Raw genomic sequence first — 21,984 nt, 5'->3', positions numbered from 1 at the left:
GCAGCGATAAAAGGGAAAGAGAAAAGAGCAAAAAAGAGAAAAGAAAATACCAAACGCAAAATATTTCCACACATGAAGTAGAAGTATCACTTGATGGCCCTCCAGAAGAAGAAACAGGTTCCACAACTGAGCTAGATTGCGGAGAAAAAGCTTTAACAACCCAACAGACACAACAAGATAATCCCCAAGTTTTGCCCACTAAAAATTAGATCATCTCTGTTTGCAGCTCTGGAAAATACAGTGAAATGGAAAGATTACACAAGAACCTGGGACATATACTTGAAAGGGTAGAAGAGGTTGAAAAAAAAGTGGAAAAAGATACGAATATAATAAAGAAACCTGGAAGCAGAAATACAAAGTTTAAAAAAAATACAACAAGACCAAGCATATAAGATTGAAATTCAAGGAAACAGAGACAGAAGGAAAAATCTAAGAATACGCGGAGTTCCTGACTCGCAACAACAAGAGGATCTGAGTGAGATAATCAAGAGGATTTGTAACCCTCTAATGAACAAAGAAATAACTAACGTGATAAATGTAGAAAGGGCATATAGAGTAAGAAAACCTAAGGGTCTCCCACAAGAAACGCCAAGGGACATCTTAGTGAGATTTCAAAACGAAGAAGTAAAATACCAAATATGGAAGAATATAAGATCAAAAGCTCCATTAAGATATGAAGGAAACGACATCCAGATATTTCAAGATTTGGCACAGGAAACCCTGAGGGGGAGAAGAGCCCTAAAACCACTATTGACAGTATTGGTTGAGAATGAAGTACAATATAATTGGGGCTTCCCTGCAAGCTTAATAAGAAGAAAAAATGGCCGGACAGCAAGACTGAGATTTATAGAAGAAATTGCAGAATTTTGTAGAAAATTGGAGATCCCGGTTCTGAGGGGAGAGGCCGGGGGCGAGGGGAGATGTGGGGGAGATGAAAATCAGGTCCTCCCCTCCCTGCCGGGAGGTGGAGGGGGGAGGGGAGGAAGAGATAGATAGAGATGAAAATTGAGAGAGGAGAGTCCCAGTTTGGGACGTTTTTTTCTTTTTTTTTTCCTCTTCCTGATTGTCTCCATCGTGTCCCCCCCCTCCCCCCTAGGCTTAGCTTGGGGGGGAGGGGGAGGTGGGTCCGGGGGGGTTCGAGGGGTGGGGGGGAGGGCACGGTTGGGGTTGGGGAGCCCCAGGTTAGTGGGATAACCATCTTGCCAAGGAAAGGCGAGATGGGTGATGGCACCGTCAAACAGAATTCCACCCTAGGGCCAAGGGATAAATGGAACGGGAGGGTTCCAGATAAAAGGTCCCAGACCGTTAGGTCAATTTTACATCTAACGAGGGTACAGGGAGGGGGGAAGGATGGGAGGGTAATAGGGTGGGAGGGTTAAACCTGTTGACATGAAACCACTACGCCTAGTAAGGAAAATTAGAAAAAATTTAAGTGTGTACAATGTCAGAAATTAAAATAGCAACATATAACGTTAGAGGAATGAATTCTCCAAAAAAAAGGAATAATATATACTGAGGGAGCTGGAGGGAAACTCTATAGATATTGTTTTTTTTACAAGAAACGCATTTGGCTTTAGACCCATGTATTAGGTTAAACACACAGATGTTCCCAACGTGGTATTATGCCGATACCCCATGTAAGGGTTCCAGGGGAGTGGCAATTGGGATCTCTAAAAAGGTCAATTGGAAAGTGGAAGAATTAAAGGTGGACCCACAAGGGAGGTTCCTTTTTGTGAAAGGACACATGGAAAGAAACAGATATACATTGGTTAATATCTATTGTCCTAACAAAGGCCCAAAGAAATATCTAAATAAAATCTTGAATATATTAGAAACATATAAGCAGGGCCACATAATTTTGGGGGGCGACCTAAATTTTGCTATAGACCCACACATAGACAGCACCTCACAGGGTTTAGTACATGAAAACAAACACCATAGAATTCTAAAAAAGAGGATGTTGCAGCAACAATTAATGGACACTTGGCGAATATTTAATCCAGGAAAAAAAGACTACACATATTACTCTGCAGTACATGACATGTATGTCAGATTGGATTATATACTAGTGGACCACGAATTGTTAGAAAATATACTAGAGGTCAAAATAGGGTCCATAACCCTTTCGGATCATGCGCCTGTAATAATAAAATTAAAAGATCCAGGAAAATTTAGAAAAGGGTTATGGAGACTAAATGAGACCCTTTTGGAAAACGCGGAATTTGAAAATATTATTAAAAATGAAATTGAACAATACTTTCTAGTAAATGACTCAGAGGAGATCCCAAAGGCCACACTCTGGGAGGCCCACAAATTTTAATTAGGGGGAAATTAATCTCCATCGGGATCTTGGAAAAAAAAAAAAAGTGAAAAGAAGCAAAATGATTTAAAAAAAGAACTTTATATATTAGAACAAAAGCATAAGGGTCAACCGGACAAAAATGTATATAAAGAAATAATATATAAACGTACTCAATTAAATAATAGATTGGAACAAGAAGCAAGGAAAACCTATAAAAATGTGGCTAAAGAAACAAGAAATAAATAAGAAATAAGACGGGGAAACGCCTGGGATGATTAGTAAGAGATAAAAAAGCTATTAATTATATAGAAAAGATCAAAAACGCAAAAGGTGAAATACAATATAGAACATCAGAAATAACAAACACGTTTAAAACATATTACAGTGCCCTATACTCAATCAGGAACATGGAGACCGATAGTCAGAAGGAGACCAGAAAAATTTAAATACAAGAATACCTGAGGGAGATAGATCTACCAAGGATAACCCCCGAGATGTCTAAAAGTTTAGAGGACTCAATTACTCCTGAGGAAATTGATAACGCAATAAAGGACATGCCCAATGGGGAAAAGCCCAGGACCAGATGGCTTTACCATCAGGTATTATAAAAAATTTAAACAGCAGTTGACCCCACAGTTATGTAAACTCTGGAACAAATTGGCAGAGGATGAGCTCCTGAGGAAAGAATCACTCCTAGCAAACATTACACTTATTCCAAAACCTGGCAAAGATGGTTCGATTTGTTCTAATTACCGCCCAATTGCACTGCTGAACACAGATATTAAACTATATGCAAAAGTATTAGCAACAAGGATAAAAAATCTACTCCCAGAATTGATCAATGGAGACCACAAGTAGGATTTGTACCAGGAAGGGAGGGCCGAGACAACAGTCTTCGAACGCTGTTGTTAATGGGGAAGGATAAGGAAACCAATCCTCCAATGATCCTGGTGTCGATCGATGCTGAAAAAGCTTTTGATCGAGTGGATTGGTGCTTTATAATGGAAACTTTACAGACTTTGGGTCTTGGCCCAAAAATGCTGAAATGGGTAAATAATTTATATACATATCCATCAGCCAGAGTGGGGGTAAACGGGAGTATGTCGTCCGCATTCGATATGCGAAATGGTACAAGACAGGGGTGTCCCCTTTCGCCTTTACTATATGTGATCGCCTTAGAGCCCCTATTAGCAAAAATACGAAATAACTCGGGGGGGGGGGGGGGGGAAGAGCATAAAGTGGCGGCATATGCGGATGACATACTCCTATATATGATCAACCCCCAAACATCGATGCCAGGTCTGATAAGGGAGATCGGAGACTATGGGGCCCTCTCTAATTTTAAAATAAATCCAACTAAAACAGTTATCCTGAACATTGGATTAGGTTTGCAGGAAGAGGAAAAGATACGGCATAAATTTCCCTTTACATGGGGAAAAAAAAAGAAATAACATACCTAGGGATCAAATTAACAAAGACAATTCGAGTGGTATATCAGGCTAACTATATCCCACTAATGAAGTAAAAGCGTTACTTACGAAGATGAATAAAGGAACGATATCATGGATGGGAAGAATCAATGTGTTGAAGATGATAGTATTACCAAAAATTATATATAAAATGCAAATATTTCCGATAAATATTCCAATTGTTTTTCTTTTTAATTTATATGGCAAAACAAAAAACCTAGGATAAAATACAATTTATTAACCAGAAAAAAAAATAGGGGAGGGGTGGCACTACCAGATATACACAGATATTATTTAGCAATTATTTTAACGAGAGTGGTTGAAAGCACTAATTTAAACACTAAAAAGAAATGGGTAAAAATGGAGGAGATATCGATGGGGTCACAATTATAAAAAAACATCTGGATTCCAGCAAAATTCAGATTTATTAGTAACGCCACGCATGAAATCACCTTAACAGCACTGAAAAAATGGGATACAATACACCGTAAAAATAAATGGCACTACAATTCACCACTAATCCCTCTCGAGGGCACGAGTTTTTTTTCACCAGGATATGATACACCACTAGGGAAACAAATAAAGGATTTACAATTAAAAGATATTATAAGGGAGGGGAAGCTAATGCCAAAACTAGACTTAATGACGAAGTATAAGTGGCAAATATTGAAAGATTGGGAATACCTACAGATTCAACACTTTGTTTGTTCCATCCCAAAACCAATAAGAAAAGAAAATAGGTTAACCCCAATGGAAAAATTATGTATAAGGAAAACAGCACTTAAACATAGTGTCTCACAGCTATATGACTGCTTGTCTGAAATAGAAGTCCAAGGAAATATCCCATTCATAGGTAAATGGGAAAAAGACTTGGGCTATAAAGTGGATGAGACCCAAATGATCAACTCGGTATATGACTCTGTATTTGATATAAGATCAATAGAAGTAAATTATAAATGTTTAACGAGATGGCATTTTACACCTGATAAATTACATAAAATGGACGCCTCCAACTCTAAGTTATGTTGGAGAGAATGTGGTACACTAGGAACAATATTCCATTTCTGGTGGGTATGCCCAGAAATAAATCAATATTGGAGTAAAATAACAGAATATATATAGAGAAAATAACAGGGCAAAAAATACCTCTAACGCCAGGGGAGTGTTTGTTTTTAGGAGTAGATGAAAAAACGAGTAAGTATTTTAAAAGAAGAATAAAAAACTCACTAGTACCCATCTTACTTAATTCTGCAAAAGCCACAATCCCAAAAAATTGGTTACAGGTGAAAAAACCCTCGATTCGCGAATGGATTCAAAGAATAGAATATATCAATAACATGGAATATCTAAGAAAAATGGAAGAAAATAAAATGAAAAAATACCGCAGTACATGGGGAAAAATGGAGATTATTTAAAAAGACGCAGCATTATACACAAGCATTAATGGAATAAAGAGTAGTGGAGACGAGGAAGGTCAACAGATAGTGGAGAAGAGGGAAGGGTGGGAAGGGTTAAATGTAATCAAGTTAAATAACTAAGATATTGGTAGCATAAATAGGATGGTAAAGATAACTAAGTAGATGTTAGTTGAACTGTTGTCTTTGCTGTTTCTTTTCTTTCTCTTTTTTCTCTCTTAATTTGAATGTTTTTTTTTTTTTTGTAACGGATAAATAATAAATAGATATAAGCAATAAACGAGAAGATAAAAAAAAAAAAAAACCTAGGTCCTAATAAGAATAAATGGAGAGAGCCTACACTTTTAGGCTTCCAGGAAGACCTTCAAGCTCAGCTCCTCATTGAGGCCCTTAGGCTTCAAAGTATGGAGCTTGGAAATCCACCGTTTTTCATGTCTCAACAGAATCGTGTTGAAATCCCCCCCCCCCCCCGCGTTGAGAAACATTGAGGGCAAAGAAGCCCTTTACACTTAATCGCTGTGTACTTCCCTGATGGATTTCAATAAAGTGCTATTCTATTGGGGTTTTCTCTTTCAATTGAATGCTTTTAAGATGTTCAGCAAATCTTATCCTTAATTGGCGCTTAGTTTTTCCCACATAGTTTGACAAGGGCATTCCAATATTTCCTTCTATATCCTAGCATACAACCTTAATATTGTGGGTGACTGCCAGGAGATGGTTGCTTACTCTCCTTCCCTCCCCTTTCCTTGGTTATGGTCAATGCCCACCAGACCAGATCAATAGCTCTGACACTACTGATCACTTGCCGGAAGTCTGTTTGATTCTTCCAATGCTGCTGCATATTATGAGATAACTCCGAATACATTTTAAACATCTATATATTATAATGTAATTTGACAAATATAGATGCATGTAGATTTGTCCAGAAAAAGCAGTCTATGGCTCTGCAAAATGGGTTGGTATACTCTGGGCACCAGCATCTTTAATAACCTTTTAAAGGTTTTAAGTATTGTGACTGGCTCTTGCCACACGTGTTTTTGCTATATTGTAAATTTTGTTATCTATGTAATTTTATAATAAATTTTATTTGTATCTTTATTGTTGTGTGCTCACCTCAGTGACAGTAACACCTTCCTCAAAAGTACCTTCACCATATGGGAGAGTGGTGACCTCCCAACCCCTCCCCTTTTTCTATGTACTAACCATGTATGTGGATGTGCTAGAACTTTCCCTAGAACCGGTCTTCTACTTTTTATGTATTTTGTAATTGATTCTTTGTGTAGCGTACATATAATTTTTTCTTTTAATTTTTAAATCTTTTTCTTTATAAATGCTTCTCTAACTGTAGATGTGAGCCATAGGCTCCTTGCACAAAAGCCTCATTTACTGATGTTTACTCAAACTTTGTGATGCCCGCGTGCAAGGGGCCAAAAACTGTGTAAAGACAGTAATATTGAGTATAGGCAAATAAAGGTGTGCAAGTCTATAGACAAGTGAAATTCTTCTCCATTGCCAGTATTATAATGTAATATACCCACTTATACTCGCGTAAACATTTAATTATTGATATGACATGTATGTTTCTTGCTAAAGAACTATATTTCTTATCAAGTTGTTATGGCTAAAGTTTTTCTTTAACCACTTCAGCCCCAGAAGGCTTTACCCCTTTCCTGACTGGAGCATTTTTTGTTATACAGCACGGTGTTGATTTAACTGATAATTGCGTTTTTTTCCCCCACAAATTTCTTTTCATGGTATTTGATCACCTCTGCGTTTTTAAATTTTTGCGCTATGAACAAAAGAGCGTCAATTTTGAAAAAAAAAAAAGCTATATTTTTACTTTTTGCTATAATAAATATCCCAAAAAATATATATAAAAAAACAAATTTCTTCCTCAGTTGAGGCTATGTATTCTTATACATATTTTTGGTAAAAAAAATTGCAATAAGCGTATATTGATAGCTTTGTGCAGAAGTTATAGGGCCTACAAAATAAGGGATAGTTTTGTGGAATTTTTATTCATTTTTTTTATTAGTAATGGGGCAATCTGCGATTTTGAATGTGACTGCGACTTTACAGTGTACAGATCGGACACTTTTGACACTATTTTGGGACCATTGACATTTATACAGTGATCAGTGCTATAAAAATGCACTGATGACTGTGTAAATGTCACTGGCAGGGAAGTTGTTAAACACTAGGGGACAATCAAGGGGTTAAATGTGTTCCTTCAGTGTGTTCTAACTATGTAGGGGTGATGGGCTCATTAGAACATGACAGACTGCTGCTCCTGATAACTGGGAGCAGTAGATGCTTGTCATGTTGCTAGGCAGAACAGGAAAATGCCTTGTTTACATAAGCATCTTCCCGTTCTGCCTCTCAGTGTCACGATCGTGGGCCACCTGCAAACATAGAGTCCTCGGGACTCGCAGACGCGCTCCCGTGACGTGCAATTTCAAGGGGATGCCCATATGCACACCAGTGCCATCCTGCCGACTTGTATCATTGTGCACTGGACGGCGAGTGGTTAAAGTGTGTGTGTGTGTGTGTGTTTCTCTTATATTCACCGACCGATGCAATTCCTCTCTGTAACTAAATGGATTTGTTAGCCTGCCATTAGGAAAAATAGGCAAAAAATTGTAACGCAATACACAGAACTTTAGTCCCGCCCCGGGGGGTGGAACCTGTGCTAACAACCCTCCCTGCTCCCAGGCATAATTTTTTTTTTCTTTTTTTTTAATCTAGTGAAGGAGAATGACCTAGGAACCCTGCGGGACCTTTGGTCCATTTTTTGCTGCAGGTTTGATGTTTTTTTGCGCAAGATAGAAGATCCCAGGATCTTTCATCAACTGCCGGCTGGGTGACAGGCTGGTTAAGTTATCCTTGTAGTCTCCCCAGTCTGGCCATCGAGCGTGTGCAGGCTGCAGCTAAGGCTGGGCAGGCCACGACATACCTCAGCTCCAGAGGTGATCGGTGAGCTTCAATGCTCCGGGGTATACATATGACCGGGCTACTGATGTCTGGATCACAGTATACCGGGCCAGCAGCTACCCTGTAACTGCACGGGAGTAGGTCTGTGATGGCATGTCTCCCAGCTCTTCAGGACTGGTAAGTATGGCTCTCCCTACTTCGGTGGGGTTGAGCAGCTGGGCATTTCCTGGGAGGTTGATTCGAGGGCCACCTCACCACCTCCTCTTCTCTCCCACGTCCCTATGTCCCATCCTTCCCTTGTGCTGTGGGCGGTGTGTGTGTGTGGTTTGCTGGGTCTCTCACCTGTAGAGGGTTCTGTGCGCCTAGCGTTGATCCCGGTCTGGGGGGGGGGTCCCAAAAAGCTGTCTGGGGGGGTGTTCTTGCTGAATGCAGGCAGCACTGTTGGCGCTTTCCGGCGGCCATTTTGACTGTGGGAAAAGCAGGTTCCCCTTGTGAGCCTCAGCAGCCATTTTCTATAGGATTTTCCTATTGGTTGCATTGGCGGCCATTTTTTTTGAAGCCCAAGCGCTCTTTTCACCGTTGTTCTCTTGTGACAGCTTTACATGTGCTCTCACATGTTGTGTCCGCTGTGTATACAGGACGCTGGATGGCTCTTCCCTGAACACTGGTGCAAGTGCTGCAGATCGTTTCACCGCTATTCTATACAGCTGCTGCCGACACAGTTTCTTCACTCTGCAACTGGGTAACCTCCTAGGGACTACAGGCATGGCTAGTGATATTCACAGACCGCCCCAGGGTGGTGAGCCTGGCACTAGATACCCCCCCACGTGGCAGCAGCAGGAGGGTGGGACCTTCACTGTCCTAAGACCCCTTGCAGGTGGCAGACAGGGTAGGGTTAGCATGGCTTCAGAAACGGGTTTTTCTTCCCCCGAAATCCTGGCTATTGCAACCGGGTCACCTACGAATAACGCTGACGGCGGTCCTTCACTCTTTTGTTACTAAAATAGAGGCGGTGCGTGGAAGGAAAGGTGCGCGTATAAGGCCCCTACCCCCCCCGTCCTCTGGAGAGAGCTCTGATGCAGCCTCGGGCCCTGCTGTGGCTGGTGACCCCTGCTCTGACCTATCAGACGAGGCTGACCAGGACCATTTGGACAGTGAGGATGATAACCCGTTCGGGTCCGGGCACGACAAAGCGCTTGTTGGAGCGCTTATCACAGCTGTGTGTTATACCCTGAAGATCCAGGAGCCAGCAGATCCCTCTGCTGATGTATCGGTCCCTTTTGGGTCCCGCAAGCCAGCACATTCAGGTGTTCCCGTATTTGGCTTATTTTGACAAGTTCATCTACAGAGAATGGGGTCAGCCACAAAGGACCTTTTCGGTCCCCAAAAACATGGCAGTGCGTTACCCTTTGAGGAAACCCTTCTCAAGGAATGGTCGGCTCCTCCTGTCATGGACTCCCCAGTTTCCAGGTTAAATAAAGTAACCACGATCCCGGTAGAGGGGACTCCTGCATTCAAGGATCCCACGGACAGGAAGGCCGAGGCGGTGGCTCGTTCCTTGTTTACGGTTGTGGGGTCAGCCGTGCGACCAGTACTGGCATCCGCACTGGTGTCACACTGACTGACTGGGCAAAACTTTTGCACTGTGAATTGGGAGAGCAAAACGCCTCCCCTGTCTGCGTGGAACTAGCAGACCAACTAGTGAAAGACTTTAAGTACGTTTGTGACGCAGCCCTGGATACTCTCCCTCTGTTATCCAGGGCTTCAGTGTCAGCTGTGGTGCTTAAGCGCCTGATTTGGCTAAAATGCTGGTCTGCTGACCAGGCATCCAAAAAAGCCCTGACAGATCTTCCCTTCCTTGGCGACCGGCTCTTTGGAGCTTCGTTTTGATGACATTATTAATGCCAAGGGTGATAAGAGTACACTACTCCCATAGGCCAGGAAGGCTAAGGAGCCACGCCGCAGGAAAGGGCCCTCTTTTTCTGCTCACAATCGGCTTTTTCGTTCGCCCGATGCTTCGACAAAATGTTCCCAGCCCGACAGGACGTCCATGGACGGTCAAAATCGTCCCTGGAACCGCAAGCCTAACAAGCCTGTGAACAAAAGTGCTACTGCATGAAGGTTTGCCCCCACCCGATACGGGTCACCTTTGGGAGTTGGCAGCCCAGGGGAATCTCCCGGTTATCCGACCAATGGGTCTGCGACCTGATTTCCACAGGCTACAAGATAGTTTCTCTTGCCCGCCAAACAGATTCTTCCCCTCCAGCATACCCACGTCCCTGGTTCGCCGGGAGGCCCTGCTAGGGGCAGTAAGGGGCTTGTTGAATCGGAGGGTGATTGTACCAGTTCCAGAATCTGAATGCTTCCAGGGGTTCTACTCAAATCTGTTTGTGGTTCCCAAGAAGGAAGGGGTACGTCCAATCTTGGACTTTAAAACCCTCAATCACTTTGTAAAAGTGCAGAGATTCAGAATGGAATCAGTTCACTCAGTAGTCACTGCACTCCATCAAGGGGACTCCCTGGCGTCTTTGGACATCCAGGATGCGTACCTGCACATACCCATATGCCTTCGGCATCCAAAATGTCTGCGTTTGGCAGTCGGGGGAAGCCCGTTACCAGTTTGTGGCTCTTCCCTTTGGCATCAGCCCCCCCCCCCCCCCCCGAGTCTTTACCAAAGTACTGGCTCCAGTATTGGTGTTGTTGCGACAACGCGGGATCGCTATCGTGGGTTACCTAGACAATCTCCTGAGAGCATCTTCCGCCTCAGAATTAGAGGAGGATGTGGAGATCTTCATGCAGAATCTGCGAGAATTTGGGTGGCTGTTAAACCTAAAGAAGTCGGTGGTTGTACCGACCCAGCATCTGGAATACCTGGGTTTACTACTGGACTCCAAGGAAGCGAGGGTCTTTCTCCTTTTGGACAAATTGCAGACTCTCAGCTCTGCGGTCAAACTACTGATGAACCGCAAGTGGTCGTCGATCCGCTTTTGCATGCGAGTACTGGGGCTCGTGGTAGCATCCTTCGAGGCAGTACCTTATGCCCAGTTCCACACCAGAGTCCTGCAGAAGGAGATTTTGATGAAATGGGACAAATCTCCGTTGTCCCTGGATCGACAGGTCCAGGTGAGCCAGCCAGTCAGGCACTCTCTGATCTGGTGGTTGAGGTCCCCGGTGATTCAGTCCGGAAAATCGTTCCTTCCTCTGAAATGGACGGTGATCACTACGGACGGCAGTCTCTCAAGCTGGGGTGGAGTGATGGGGATTCAGTCGGCTCAGGGCCTCTGGTCGACGCACGATTCCAGGTTGCCGATCAATCTGCTCAAATTGATAGCGATCAGGCTGTGCCTCCACACGTGGTCGACGTGTCTTCAAGGATGTCCGACCAGGATACAGTCAGACAATGCCACGACTGTGGCGTTCATAAATCACCAAGGGGGAACAATAAGCACAGGCGCTGCTCGGGAGGTCGCTCACATACTTCGGTGGGCAGAGCGACATGTTCTGGCTCTGTCAGCCATTTACATCCCGGGGGTGGAAAATTGGCAGGCGGACGATCTGAGTCGTCAGATGCTGGACCCAGGAGAATGGGCGTTGTATCCGGAGATATTCAGGCTGCTGTGCCTGAAATGGGGCACACCAGATGTGGATCTATTGGCCTCCCGTCTGAATCAGAAAGTCCCGAGATTCGTGTCCAGGGCAAGGGATCCATGGGCAGATGCGTCAGACACACTGGTAGCTCCATGGGATTAGTACCAGCTGATCTACGACTTTCCTCCACTAAAACTGTTGCCACGTCTGCTTCGCAGAGTGGAAGCCGAGGGGATCCCAGTAATCCTGGTAGCCCCAGATTGGCCTCAGCAGCCCTGGTACTCAGACCTGGTGCGTCTGGAGGCAGATGCTCCCTTGCAACTGCCACTGTGGGAGGACCTTATATCTCAAGGTCCAATCTTTCACCCTGCTTTACCATCGCTGGCTTTAATGGCATTGCTATTGAGAGCCAGGTGCTGAGGAACCGGGGTCTGTCGGACTCGGTTAATCCAACTATGCTGAGGGTGCGGAAATCTTCTTCATGGAAGATATACCGTCGTACCTGGAAGGCCTACATCTCCGTGTGTGAGGAGAAAGGGTTGCATCCGTGCTCCTTTTCTATATCCAGGATCCTGCTGTTTCTTCAGCAAGGAGTAGACCAGAAATTGTCATTGAGCACCATTAAGGGGCAAATTTCAGCCCTGGCTGTCTTTTTTTCAGCGACCCGCTGGCGTCTCACTCATTAGTGAGTACTTTTGTTCAGGGGGTTCGACATCTAGTTCCTCTGGTGTGTCCACCGTTACCCCCATGGTATTTGAGCCTGGTGTTGTCTGCGCTTTAGAAGCCGCCGTTTGAGAATATCAGGGAGATTCCCCTGTTGACCCTTTCACAGAAGGTGGTCTTTTCTAGTGACCATCACATCGGCCAGGATGGTTTTGGAATTGGAGGCCCTGTCATGCAAGTCGCCTTATCCTGTCATCCACAGGGATAAGGTGGTGTTGCGTCCGCAATCGTCCTTTCTACCGAATGTAGTTTCGGCTTTTCATATCAATGAGGACATTGTATTACCATCGTTGTGTCCTAAGCTGAAGCACCCCAAAGAGGTGGCCCTTAACGCTCTCGATGTGGTTAGGGCTCTGAAGGTGTACTTGTCTGCCACAGCTCCCTTTCGGAAGTCAGACTCACTGTTTGTTTCGTGGCTGGTCCAAAGAAGGGTATGGCGGTCTCGTCGGCCACCATTTCCAGGTGGATCAGACAGATTGTAGTCCAAGCCTGCGCCTCTAAGGGGAAGGTGCCCCCCTTTCCAGTCACGGCCCACTCTACAAGAGCTATTGCAACGTCTTGGGCCTTCTGACACCAAGCGTCTGTTGCTCAGGTGTGTAAGGCGGCGACCTGGTCGTCTGTCCATATGTTTACCAAGTTCTACAAGGTAGACGTCAGTGCATCAGCTGATGCCTGTTTTGGCCACAAAGTTTTGCAGGCGGCCGTTATTGCAATTGCGACTTTTTTTTCTTTTTTTTGTTTTGATAAAACGCAGTACTGTTTTGGTTAATGCACTGTTGCATTACTTCCACAGAAAAGGTTGCGGTGTTGGGGGATTTCTCCTGTTGAGGATTTCTCCTGTTGAGAATACCCGCTTATGGCGGTGTGTTTTTCCGTACACTACTGTTTTTTTGTGGGTTTAGTTTCACTAGTTATCCCACTTGCCATGGTGGATGAAGTTTTAATGCTTTTTTTTTTTTTCCCCCACCCCTTGTTTGGCACTGCTTGGGGACGTCCCATTTAGTTACAGAGAGGAGCTGTGTCGGTCGGTGAATTTAAGAGAAAATAGGATTTTTTGTACTCGCCGTAAAATCCTTTTCTCTGTAATTCACCGACCGACACAGCACCCACCCCTCCTTTTTTCTATGTTATACTGCTTGTTGACGTACTGAGTTCTGCCTGGGAGCAGGGAGAACTGTTGGCACAGGGTTGGGGGTGGGACTAAAGTTCTGTTTATTGTGTTACAATTTTTTGCCTAGTTCTCCTAATGGCAGGCTAACAAACGCATTTAGTTACAGAGAGGAGGTATGTCGGTCGGTGAATTACAGAGAAAAGGATTTTACGGTGAGTAAAAACTTTTTTTTTTTTTTTTTTTCATCTTCATTAAAAATGTAGTTGGTATGTTGAGAGAGGGAAAAATCGGGGAAAGCAAAATATACATTGATTAAACTGGTGGATTTAAAGTGGATGTAAACCACCGCTCAACCATTATAAACTAATGGCACATTATTAATGTGTGTATATATACATGCAAGCTTCCTGCATGTATCCCTACCTTTCTAATGTCACCCCCTAAAGCAGTAGGAGCCCCGCAAAAATCTGCGGGGCTCGGTGGGCAGAGTCGCAATGTCACAAAACTCCCCACCCACCTCTACACCCTCCTACTCTTTCTGCTGGCTCTGGGAGTTGATTTCATCATGGATATCCTCAGTCACACTGATCTTCTGCTAATTTCGAAGATCACACCCCATGATGAGTAACATCCAGTCAAAACTCAGGAAAGGCACCACATGACTTGAGCATGCCTAATCATGCTGAGGTATGGAGCAGCCAATCTTGGGAGAGCTGTAGATGATTGGAGGAGGGATGTGAAGCTGGAATTGTAGCGCACTCTCTGCTCTAATGTAGTGCATGAAAAAGAAATCAGATGCCAGCCACAGCAGTGGGGGATGTGACGGCACAAACTTATCTGCGTGTCTCTTACTAAAAAAAAAAAGATTGATTAGAGCTGGATTAACTCTTTGTGGCAAGACTGGGCACAGATGACTTGACATCCTCTACTGTACCAGTTAGAAGTCTAAATTAAAAACATTTTTTCTCTTTCGTTCATTGACGGATACAGCTTCTTTAATTCTTGACCTTAGGGTTGTCACGCCACCTTCAGGAGAGGACTAGGCAGAACATTTAACACATATAAAAACCGCAAGACTGCATAGCACTGCCCAGGGGGTGGTCCCTCTGGCTATAACCCCTCATCCTGCTTCCTGCAGCTCAGTTTTTTCTTTTTCTGCCTAGTGTAGAAGGACCTGACTCCCTGAGGGGACCATAAGTCCTGGGAGTTATTAAACTTTTTCTACAATTTTGATCCTGTGATCTACAATCAACGGCCAGTCTGGATGACAGGCTGGATAATATAGACCCTTGTAGTCTAACCAGCCTGGTCATCGAGCGCGAGCAGTCCCTAGCTACGACATGCTCCTTCTGCTCCAGGGGCGGCCGGTGAGCTATATGCTAGGGGGTCTGTACCTAGACCGGGGGCGCTGGCTTTGGCGGGGGGCTGAACTGGCTGTTGGTGTCCATTTTTTTTCTTCACTATGAGGTGATTTAGCTGATTTACATGTGGTGAGGCTGCCGCGCAGGCTACGGCCATTCAGCTGCGTCGGCGGCCATCTTCCTGTAGTCTTATGCAGTGTGTGCTGTCAGTTTTTTCTAGAAAGTTTTCTTGGTGATTTTTTTTTTTTTTTTTTTACTAGGACGGCCGGCGGACACTTTCTTGTAGGCTTAGTGCATTTTTACCTCTACTGCTGGGTCTGTGTACTCCAGAACAGCGCAGTTTTTACTCTGGGCACTTTGTAACTGACACAGGGCAGAGCAGTCAGCAGCAGCACAGCACTAAGTCAGGGTCATGAGTCCTGCGGAGGGGCCCCTCAGTCTGCGAGCAGCTAGAAGGGTGGGTTGTTGTGTACCTTGCCTTAAGCCCCTAAGTTGTTGCAGAGCTAGCGTTTCTTCCCCAGACATACCTGCTATTGCAACCGGCTCACCTTCTAAAAATGCAGTGCCTATGGACTCTCTGTCGGTGGTCCTGGAGACCTTTGTTGCCAGGGTGGAAGCGGCGTGCGGGCGCAATGAGGATAAAAAAAAGCCCCCCTGCCCCCCCTCTTCTGGGGAGGGCTCTGATTCAGACTTGGGGCCCCGGGGTGACTGGCGGCCCCTGTTCTGATGGATCAGAGAATGCGGACCAGGACCGTTCGGACAGTGAGAATGACTCTGGGTTAGCGCAGGAAAACGTGGTAGTTGGAGCACTTATCACTGCAATGTGGGATACCCTGAAGATACAAGATGCAGCAGGAACTTCTGCTGAGGTGGCGGGACCTTTTGGGTCCTGCAAACTGTCCCGCACGCCTAAGGTGTTTTTTGTATTTGACTTATTTTGATAAGTTCATCTACAAGGAATGGGGAAGTCCGCAACTGGCTTTTTCCGTCCTAAGAATGGCGGTGTTACCCCTGTGAGGAGAGCCTCCTGAGAAAATGAGCATCTCCCCCGGTCGTTAATGCATGGCCTTAAATATGTCTGTGATGCTGCCCTGGATACGGTGTCCCTGCTCTCTAGAGCATCAGTATCAGCAGTGGTGCTACGGCACCTGATTTGGTTGAAATGCTGGTCTGCGGACCAGGCATAAAAAAAAAAAAGCTGACGGATTTGCCCTTCCAGGGTGAGAGGCTATTTGGAGCTTCACTGGATGACATTATTAAAAATGTTACCGTTGGGAAGAGCACGTTGCTCCCACAGTCCAGGAAGGGTAAGGAGCCACGACGTAGACTGGCCCTCCTTTTCCGCTCAAACTCCTTTTTTGACCGCCCAGGTTGGCAGGTAAGCATTCCCAGTCCGACACTTCACCTGCTGAAGGACAGAAGCATACCTGGTTTCGCAAGCCAAACAGGTCTGCGAACAAGAAAACGTTACCGCATTAAGTTTTGCCCCCGCCAGACTCTCGGGTGAGGGCTCGTCTTCGGGAGTTTGCAGCTTGGTGGACCTCCCTACTGTCCGACCAATGAGTTTGCGAACTGGTTTCATTGGGATACAAGAGTTTTTCTTTTACACCAAACAGAGATTTTATCCCTCCAACCTACCTCTACTTCCGGCTCGTCGGAAGCCCTGTTCGGGGCAGTACGGTACCTGCTGCTGTGTGGGTTGATAGTACCTGTACCGATGCTGGAAAGGTTTCAAGGATTCTACTCCAACCTGTAGTCCCCAAAAAGGAAGGGTTACGTCCAATCCTGTTTTCGAAGGCCCTCAATAGCTTTGTGAAAGTGCAAAGATTCAGGATGGAATCCGTTCACTCCTTGGTCACTGCACTCCATCAGGGATACTTCCTGGCATCCCTGAATATCCAGGACGTGTACTTACATGTACCCATATGCCTCAGGCATATTTACAGTGAGAAGAGGACTACCAGTTTGTGGCTCTCCCTTTTGGCTTGGCGTCAGCACCCCGAGTCTTTACCAAAGTGTTAGCTCTAATTCTGGGATTGCAATTGTGGGTTACCTAGACTACCTCATTCTGAGAGCAGCTTCCGCCTCAGAATTAAGGGAAGATGTAGCGATCACCATGCAGACTCTCCGGGAGTTTGGGTGCTGAACCTAAAGAAGTCCGTGTTCAACTCAACGCCTGGAGGGCTTGCTGTTGGTCTCCTCAGAAGCAAGATTTCTTCTCCCTTCAGACAAGCTGCAGACACTTCAAGCTGTGGTGAAGTTGGTGAGAACTGCAGGTGGTCGTCACTGTTCTGGGCCTCATGGTAGCCATTTTCAAGGTGGTACCGTACACTCAATTTCTTTTACTAAAGTTTTATTGAAAAGCAGTCACAACAGGTTATTACAGTTGTGTGATGGATACGTCAGACATATAATGAAGGGGGGAAACCCGATAACGGGACATTGCATATATGGTGTAGCATTTATTGAAACAATGAGGGAAGTATAGACTTATTGTTAACAGTACATCATGTTGAAAGTCCATTTATGATCCAGAGAGTGCTGTGTGAAGGGCAAAATATCTCAGAAACACCAAGCAATATTGATAAGGGGGATACGTACATTCGGAAATTAGCTGACAAGTGATCACGTGGGGCAGAAAAAGATAATTTGTGTATTTCCCCCTTTTGTGTCCTCTTTATTTTACGTGTCTTACTTTACTGTAACCATCGTCATTAAGCCGACTCCATGAAGTCAGGAGTCTCAGAGAAAGTTATGCAGAAAAAGGGAGAGAATAGGTAGACTGCAGGTCGTAGAGGGGATGACCTACAGGAAGAAAAAGAAGAAAAGAATGGAGGGGAGAAGGAGGGTAGAGTCCATTATGTGAGGGGTGCATCCAGTTACCACTAGATTGTGAGAAGTTGGGTGTTGAACCTGGAGGGTTGATTATTTGCTATCCATGGTTGCCATAACCTAAGGAATTTATCATGGGTGTCAGAAGTGAAGGATGACAACTTCTCGTTAATCATTATATGGTTCATACGGTTTTTAACTGCCTCAAAACTGAGTACAGGGGTTTTCCATGCCCTTGTAATGGTTAACTTGGTGGCATTGAAGAGGCGCTGGGCTAATTTGTCGTTCTGAGCGGAGAAGTTCAGGGATGGGTTTAAATAAGAGGGCTTCGTAGGGGTCCTTTTTAAAGCTATAGTGGAACATGTTACGTAGAAGGATATAGATCCTAACCCATGGTCTGCAAACCTTAGGACTTGTCCACCAAATGTGCCTTCCATTGCACAACCTCGGTAACAATTAGGTGGGTAGGAAGGAATAAGGTGGGCTATCCTGGTTGGTGTGTAATACCATCCTTAAAAGACTTTATATGCATTCTCCAGGATGAGGATGTTCCTGGAGCTTTTTGTAAGATCTGTCGGTCATGATCTGCCAGTCCTTTGGGTCTAATTTTTTTACCCAGATCTTTCTCCCATTGAAGGTGATATGTTCTCACTGGGGGCTTCCTAGAGGAAATGATAGAGGAGTAGATTAAGGATATTAGTCCTGAAGAGTGGGGTCGGGCCCTGCAGATACTTTCAAAGGGGGTTGGAGTGTACGGAGTAGGTTGGGCCTTAATGAGTTGTAGGTAATGTTGTATTTGAAGGTAACTGTTTCCTAAGGGGAATATTGTGGGAAGATCTAAGGGCCTCAAATGTAAGTATTCTCATAGGGGTGAACAGAGAATGGAAACCTGTGAATCCATTATCCGCCCAACAAGAGAATTGTCTAGGGTTCTTGCAACTGGGGGGGAATCAAGGGCAATGAGTGAGGCGCAGTAATGGAAGATGAGGGGATAGTAGTCCTGAGTATTTAAGAGTCCCATATACGAAGGGAATGAGCCATATATGGGCCAAACCCATGCGGGCTGTTCGAGTGGGGGGGGGGGGGGGTATAACCAGGGTACTGAAGAGATAGGGCTAGGGTGAGAGTCAATTAGATCCATAGTGGCCCATAGGGGCATTTGATGTGTGTCGTGAAGGTGGCTATGGGAGCTATATTTGCTGCCAAGTAATATAATGATTATATATATATATACAGTGATGTGAAAAAGTGTTTGCCCCCTTCCTCATTTCCTGTTCCTTTGCATGTTTGTCACACTTAAGTGTTTCGGAACATCAAACCAATTTAAACAATAGTCAAGGACAACACAAGTAAACACAAAATGCAATTTGTAAATGAAGGTGTTTATTATTAAAGGTGAAAAAAAATCCAAACCATCATGGCCCTGTGTGAAAAAGTGATTGCCCCCCTTGTTAAAACATACTATAACTGTGGTTGTCCACACCTGAGTTCAATTTCTCTAGCCACACCCAGGCCTGATTATTGCCACACCTGTTCACAATCAAGGCATCACTTGACTATTGTTTAAATTGGTTTGATGTTCCGAAACACTTAAGTGTGACAAACATGCAAAGGAACAGGAAATGAGGAAGGGGGCAAACACTTTTTCACACCACTGTGTATATGTGTATATATATGTGTATATATATATATATATATATATATATATATATATATATATATATATATATATATATATATAAACGAGTAAGATTAGGGACTGAGAAGCCACCATTGATCCGTCGAGCGTACAGTATACGCTTGTTGATCCGAGGTTGGGTGGAGCCCCAGATAAATTTTAACAGTTTCCGTTTGTGGATTCTCAAGATATGGGAGGCGACTGGGACTGGTAGAACTTGGAAAAGATGCAGCAATTTCAGGAGGTGGTTCATACGGACTGCAGAGATTCTGCCGAACCAGGAAAGCGGGAGTTGGGACCAAGAGGATAGTGTATCAGTAAGTTTTCGAAAGAGAGAGGAAAATTGGCCTGGTATAGACCATCCTATTTGGGAGTGAGGCGTTCGTACACTCAATTTCACACTCGAGTATTGCAGAAGGAGATTTTGTCAAAATGGAACAAATCTCCATTATCCCTGGATTGTCAAATTCAGGTGAGCCAGTTAGTCAGGGTTTCCCTTCTCTGGTGGCTGAGGTCTCCGGCCCTTCGGTCCAGGAGATCGTTCCTTCATTGGAGGTTGATTACAACGGATGCCAGCCTGAGCGGGTGGGGGGGGGGGGAGGTTTGGGCGTACAGTCAGCCCAGGGTCTCTGGTCGTTGGAAGAATCCCAACTACCGATCAATGTGCTTGAGCTTTGGGTGAACAGACGGTGCCTCTCCACATGGTCCAGGAGGCTAGAGGGGTGTCCGGTCAGGATCCAGTCGGACAACGCCACGGCAGTGGCATATGTCAACCATCAAGGAGGAACGAGGAGCTCGGCCACAGCACAGGCGGTCGCTCACATCCTCCAGTGGGCAGAGCGACACGCGTCGGCCATATACGTTCCGGGCGTAGAAAACTGTCAGGCAGACTAAGTCGTCAGATGCTGGACCCAGGGGAATGGTCGTTGCATCCGGATTTATTCTGACTCCTTTTGCCTAAGGTGAGGCACACCAGATGTGGACTTCTTGGCCTCTCAGCTCAATTGGAAGGGGCAGAGGTTTGTGTCCAGGACAAGAGACCCCTGGGCAGATGCGTCAGATGCGTTGGTGGCTCAATGGGGGCATTATCGGCAGATTTATGCCTTCCTCATAACTCAAACTTCTACAACATCTGCTGTGCAGAGTGGAGGCCGAGGGGATTCCGGTGATTTTGATTGCCCCAGATTGGCCTTGACGTCCTTTGTACACTTGCCTAGTTAGACTGGTGGCGGATGTTCCTTGACTGCTGCCGATGCGAGAAGACCTATTGCAAGGTCCGATACTTCATCCTGCTTTGCCATCATTGGTTTTAATGGCATGGCTGTTGAAAACCAGGTACCAAGAGACTGAGATCTGTCGGACTCTGTCATTTCCACTATGCTGAAGTCATAGTCTTGAAAGATTTACCATCGTACGTGGAAGGTTTACATCTCCATATGTGAGGAGATGAGGTGGCGTCCACGCACATTACTCAGTTTCCAGGATCCTGCTGTTTTTAGCAGCGAGGACTGGATCAGAAACTTGCCTTAAGCACCATCAAGGGACAGATATCAGCCTTGGCTGTCTTTTTCCAACATCCCTTGGCGACTCATTGGTGAGTACTTTTGAGCAAGGGGTTTGACACGTAATGTTCTGCCTAGTCCTCTCCTGAAGGTGGCGTGATAACCCTAAGGTCAAGAATTAAAGGAGCTGTTTTCATCAATGAACTTCAGAGAAAAGGATTTTACGGTAAGTACAAAAATCCAATTTTTTTTCAGGTTTACACATATTTAAAATTATTGATTTGATAAAAATGTGTGAAAAATATTGGGCACATAAAATCTGTGTGTGTGTGGATATCTATCTATCTATCTATCTATCTATCTATCTATCTATCTATCTATCTATCTATCTATCTATCTATCTATCTATCTATCTATCTATCTATATATATATATATATATATATATATATATATATATATATATATATATATTTTTTTTTTTTTTTTCAATCTTTTTAAGCTTTCAGATTATATGAGAGGCTACATTAGTGAACTTGGTCATGTAAGGTATAAAGCGATTTCCCCCCCTACCCCCCCCCCCCCCCCCCCTCAAGTAGTGTAAGTGTAACATACTTTTACCATAATGTATACAGTATTATGTTTTTAAAAATGTTGTAAAAGCCATCCGAGGTTTACATTTTGTATATTTAATATTGTATATCTATACTTTTTATGCTTAGTAATTTTTATTACAGGGACGAAAAAGTCACCGCCATCGCAAGGACCGCATGCAGGATCTTATAGACATTGGCTATGGCTATGATGAGACTGATCCCTTTATTGATAACTCTGAAGCAGTAAGTGCAATTGTTAATTACAAAATTGCAAACTAAAGTGGTTCTAAAGGCAGAAGGTTTTTTTTTTTTTTATCTTAAAGCATTCTATGCATTAAGATAAACCTTCAGAGTGCAACATATCCCTAAGGCCCCCCAATACTTAACTGAGCCCCATTTCGATCCAGTAATGTTGCATGAGAGCATCAGCAGTCTGGGACTCTCCCTCATTGGTTGAGACACAGCAGATGGTGCCAT

At 44.5% G+C, this 21,984-nt stretch overlaps 1 protein-coding gene across 5 annotated transcripts in view; it reads left to right on the top strand.

Annotated features, from left to right (window-relative positions):
• The window catches only part of UBN2 (ubinuclein 2), an 855,287-nt gene that overhangs the window by 112,505 nt on the left and 720,798 nt on the right, over positions 1-21,984 (top strand). For 3 of the 5 annotated variants that reach the window (XR_013262361.1, XM_077452497.1, XM_077452495.1), the window contains one exon: positions 21,649-21,750. The exons of the other annotated variants lie outside the window; for them this stretch is intronic. Coding sequence is in view for 2 of the 3 variants with exons in the window: in XM_077452497.1 (XP_077308623.1) it covers positions 21,649-21,750 (102 nt within the window). In the remaining variant the exon portion in view is untranslated. The remainder of the gene's footprint in view (positions 1-21,648; positions 21,751-21,984) is intronic. 5 annotated transcript variants of the gene reach the window in all.

This window comes from Lithobates pipiens, unplaced genomic scaffold, assembly GCF_037356315.1.
Source record: "Lithobates pipiens isolate NorthernLeopardFrog02 unplaced genomic scaffold, aLitPip1_a1.2 Scaffold_23, whole genome shotgun sequence".
NCBI lineage: Eukaryota > Metazoa > Chordata > Amphibia > Anura > Ranidae > Lithobates > Lithobates pipiens.
This window is presented reverse-complemented; position numbering and strand designations above follow the sequence as displayed.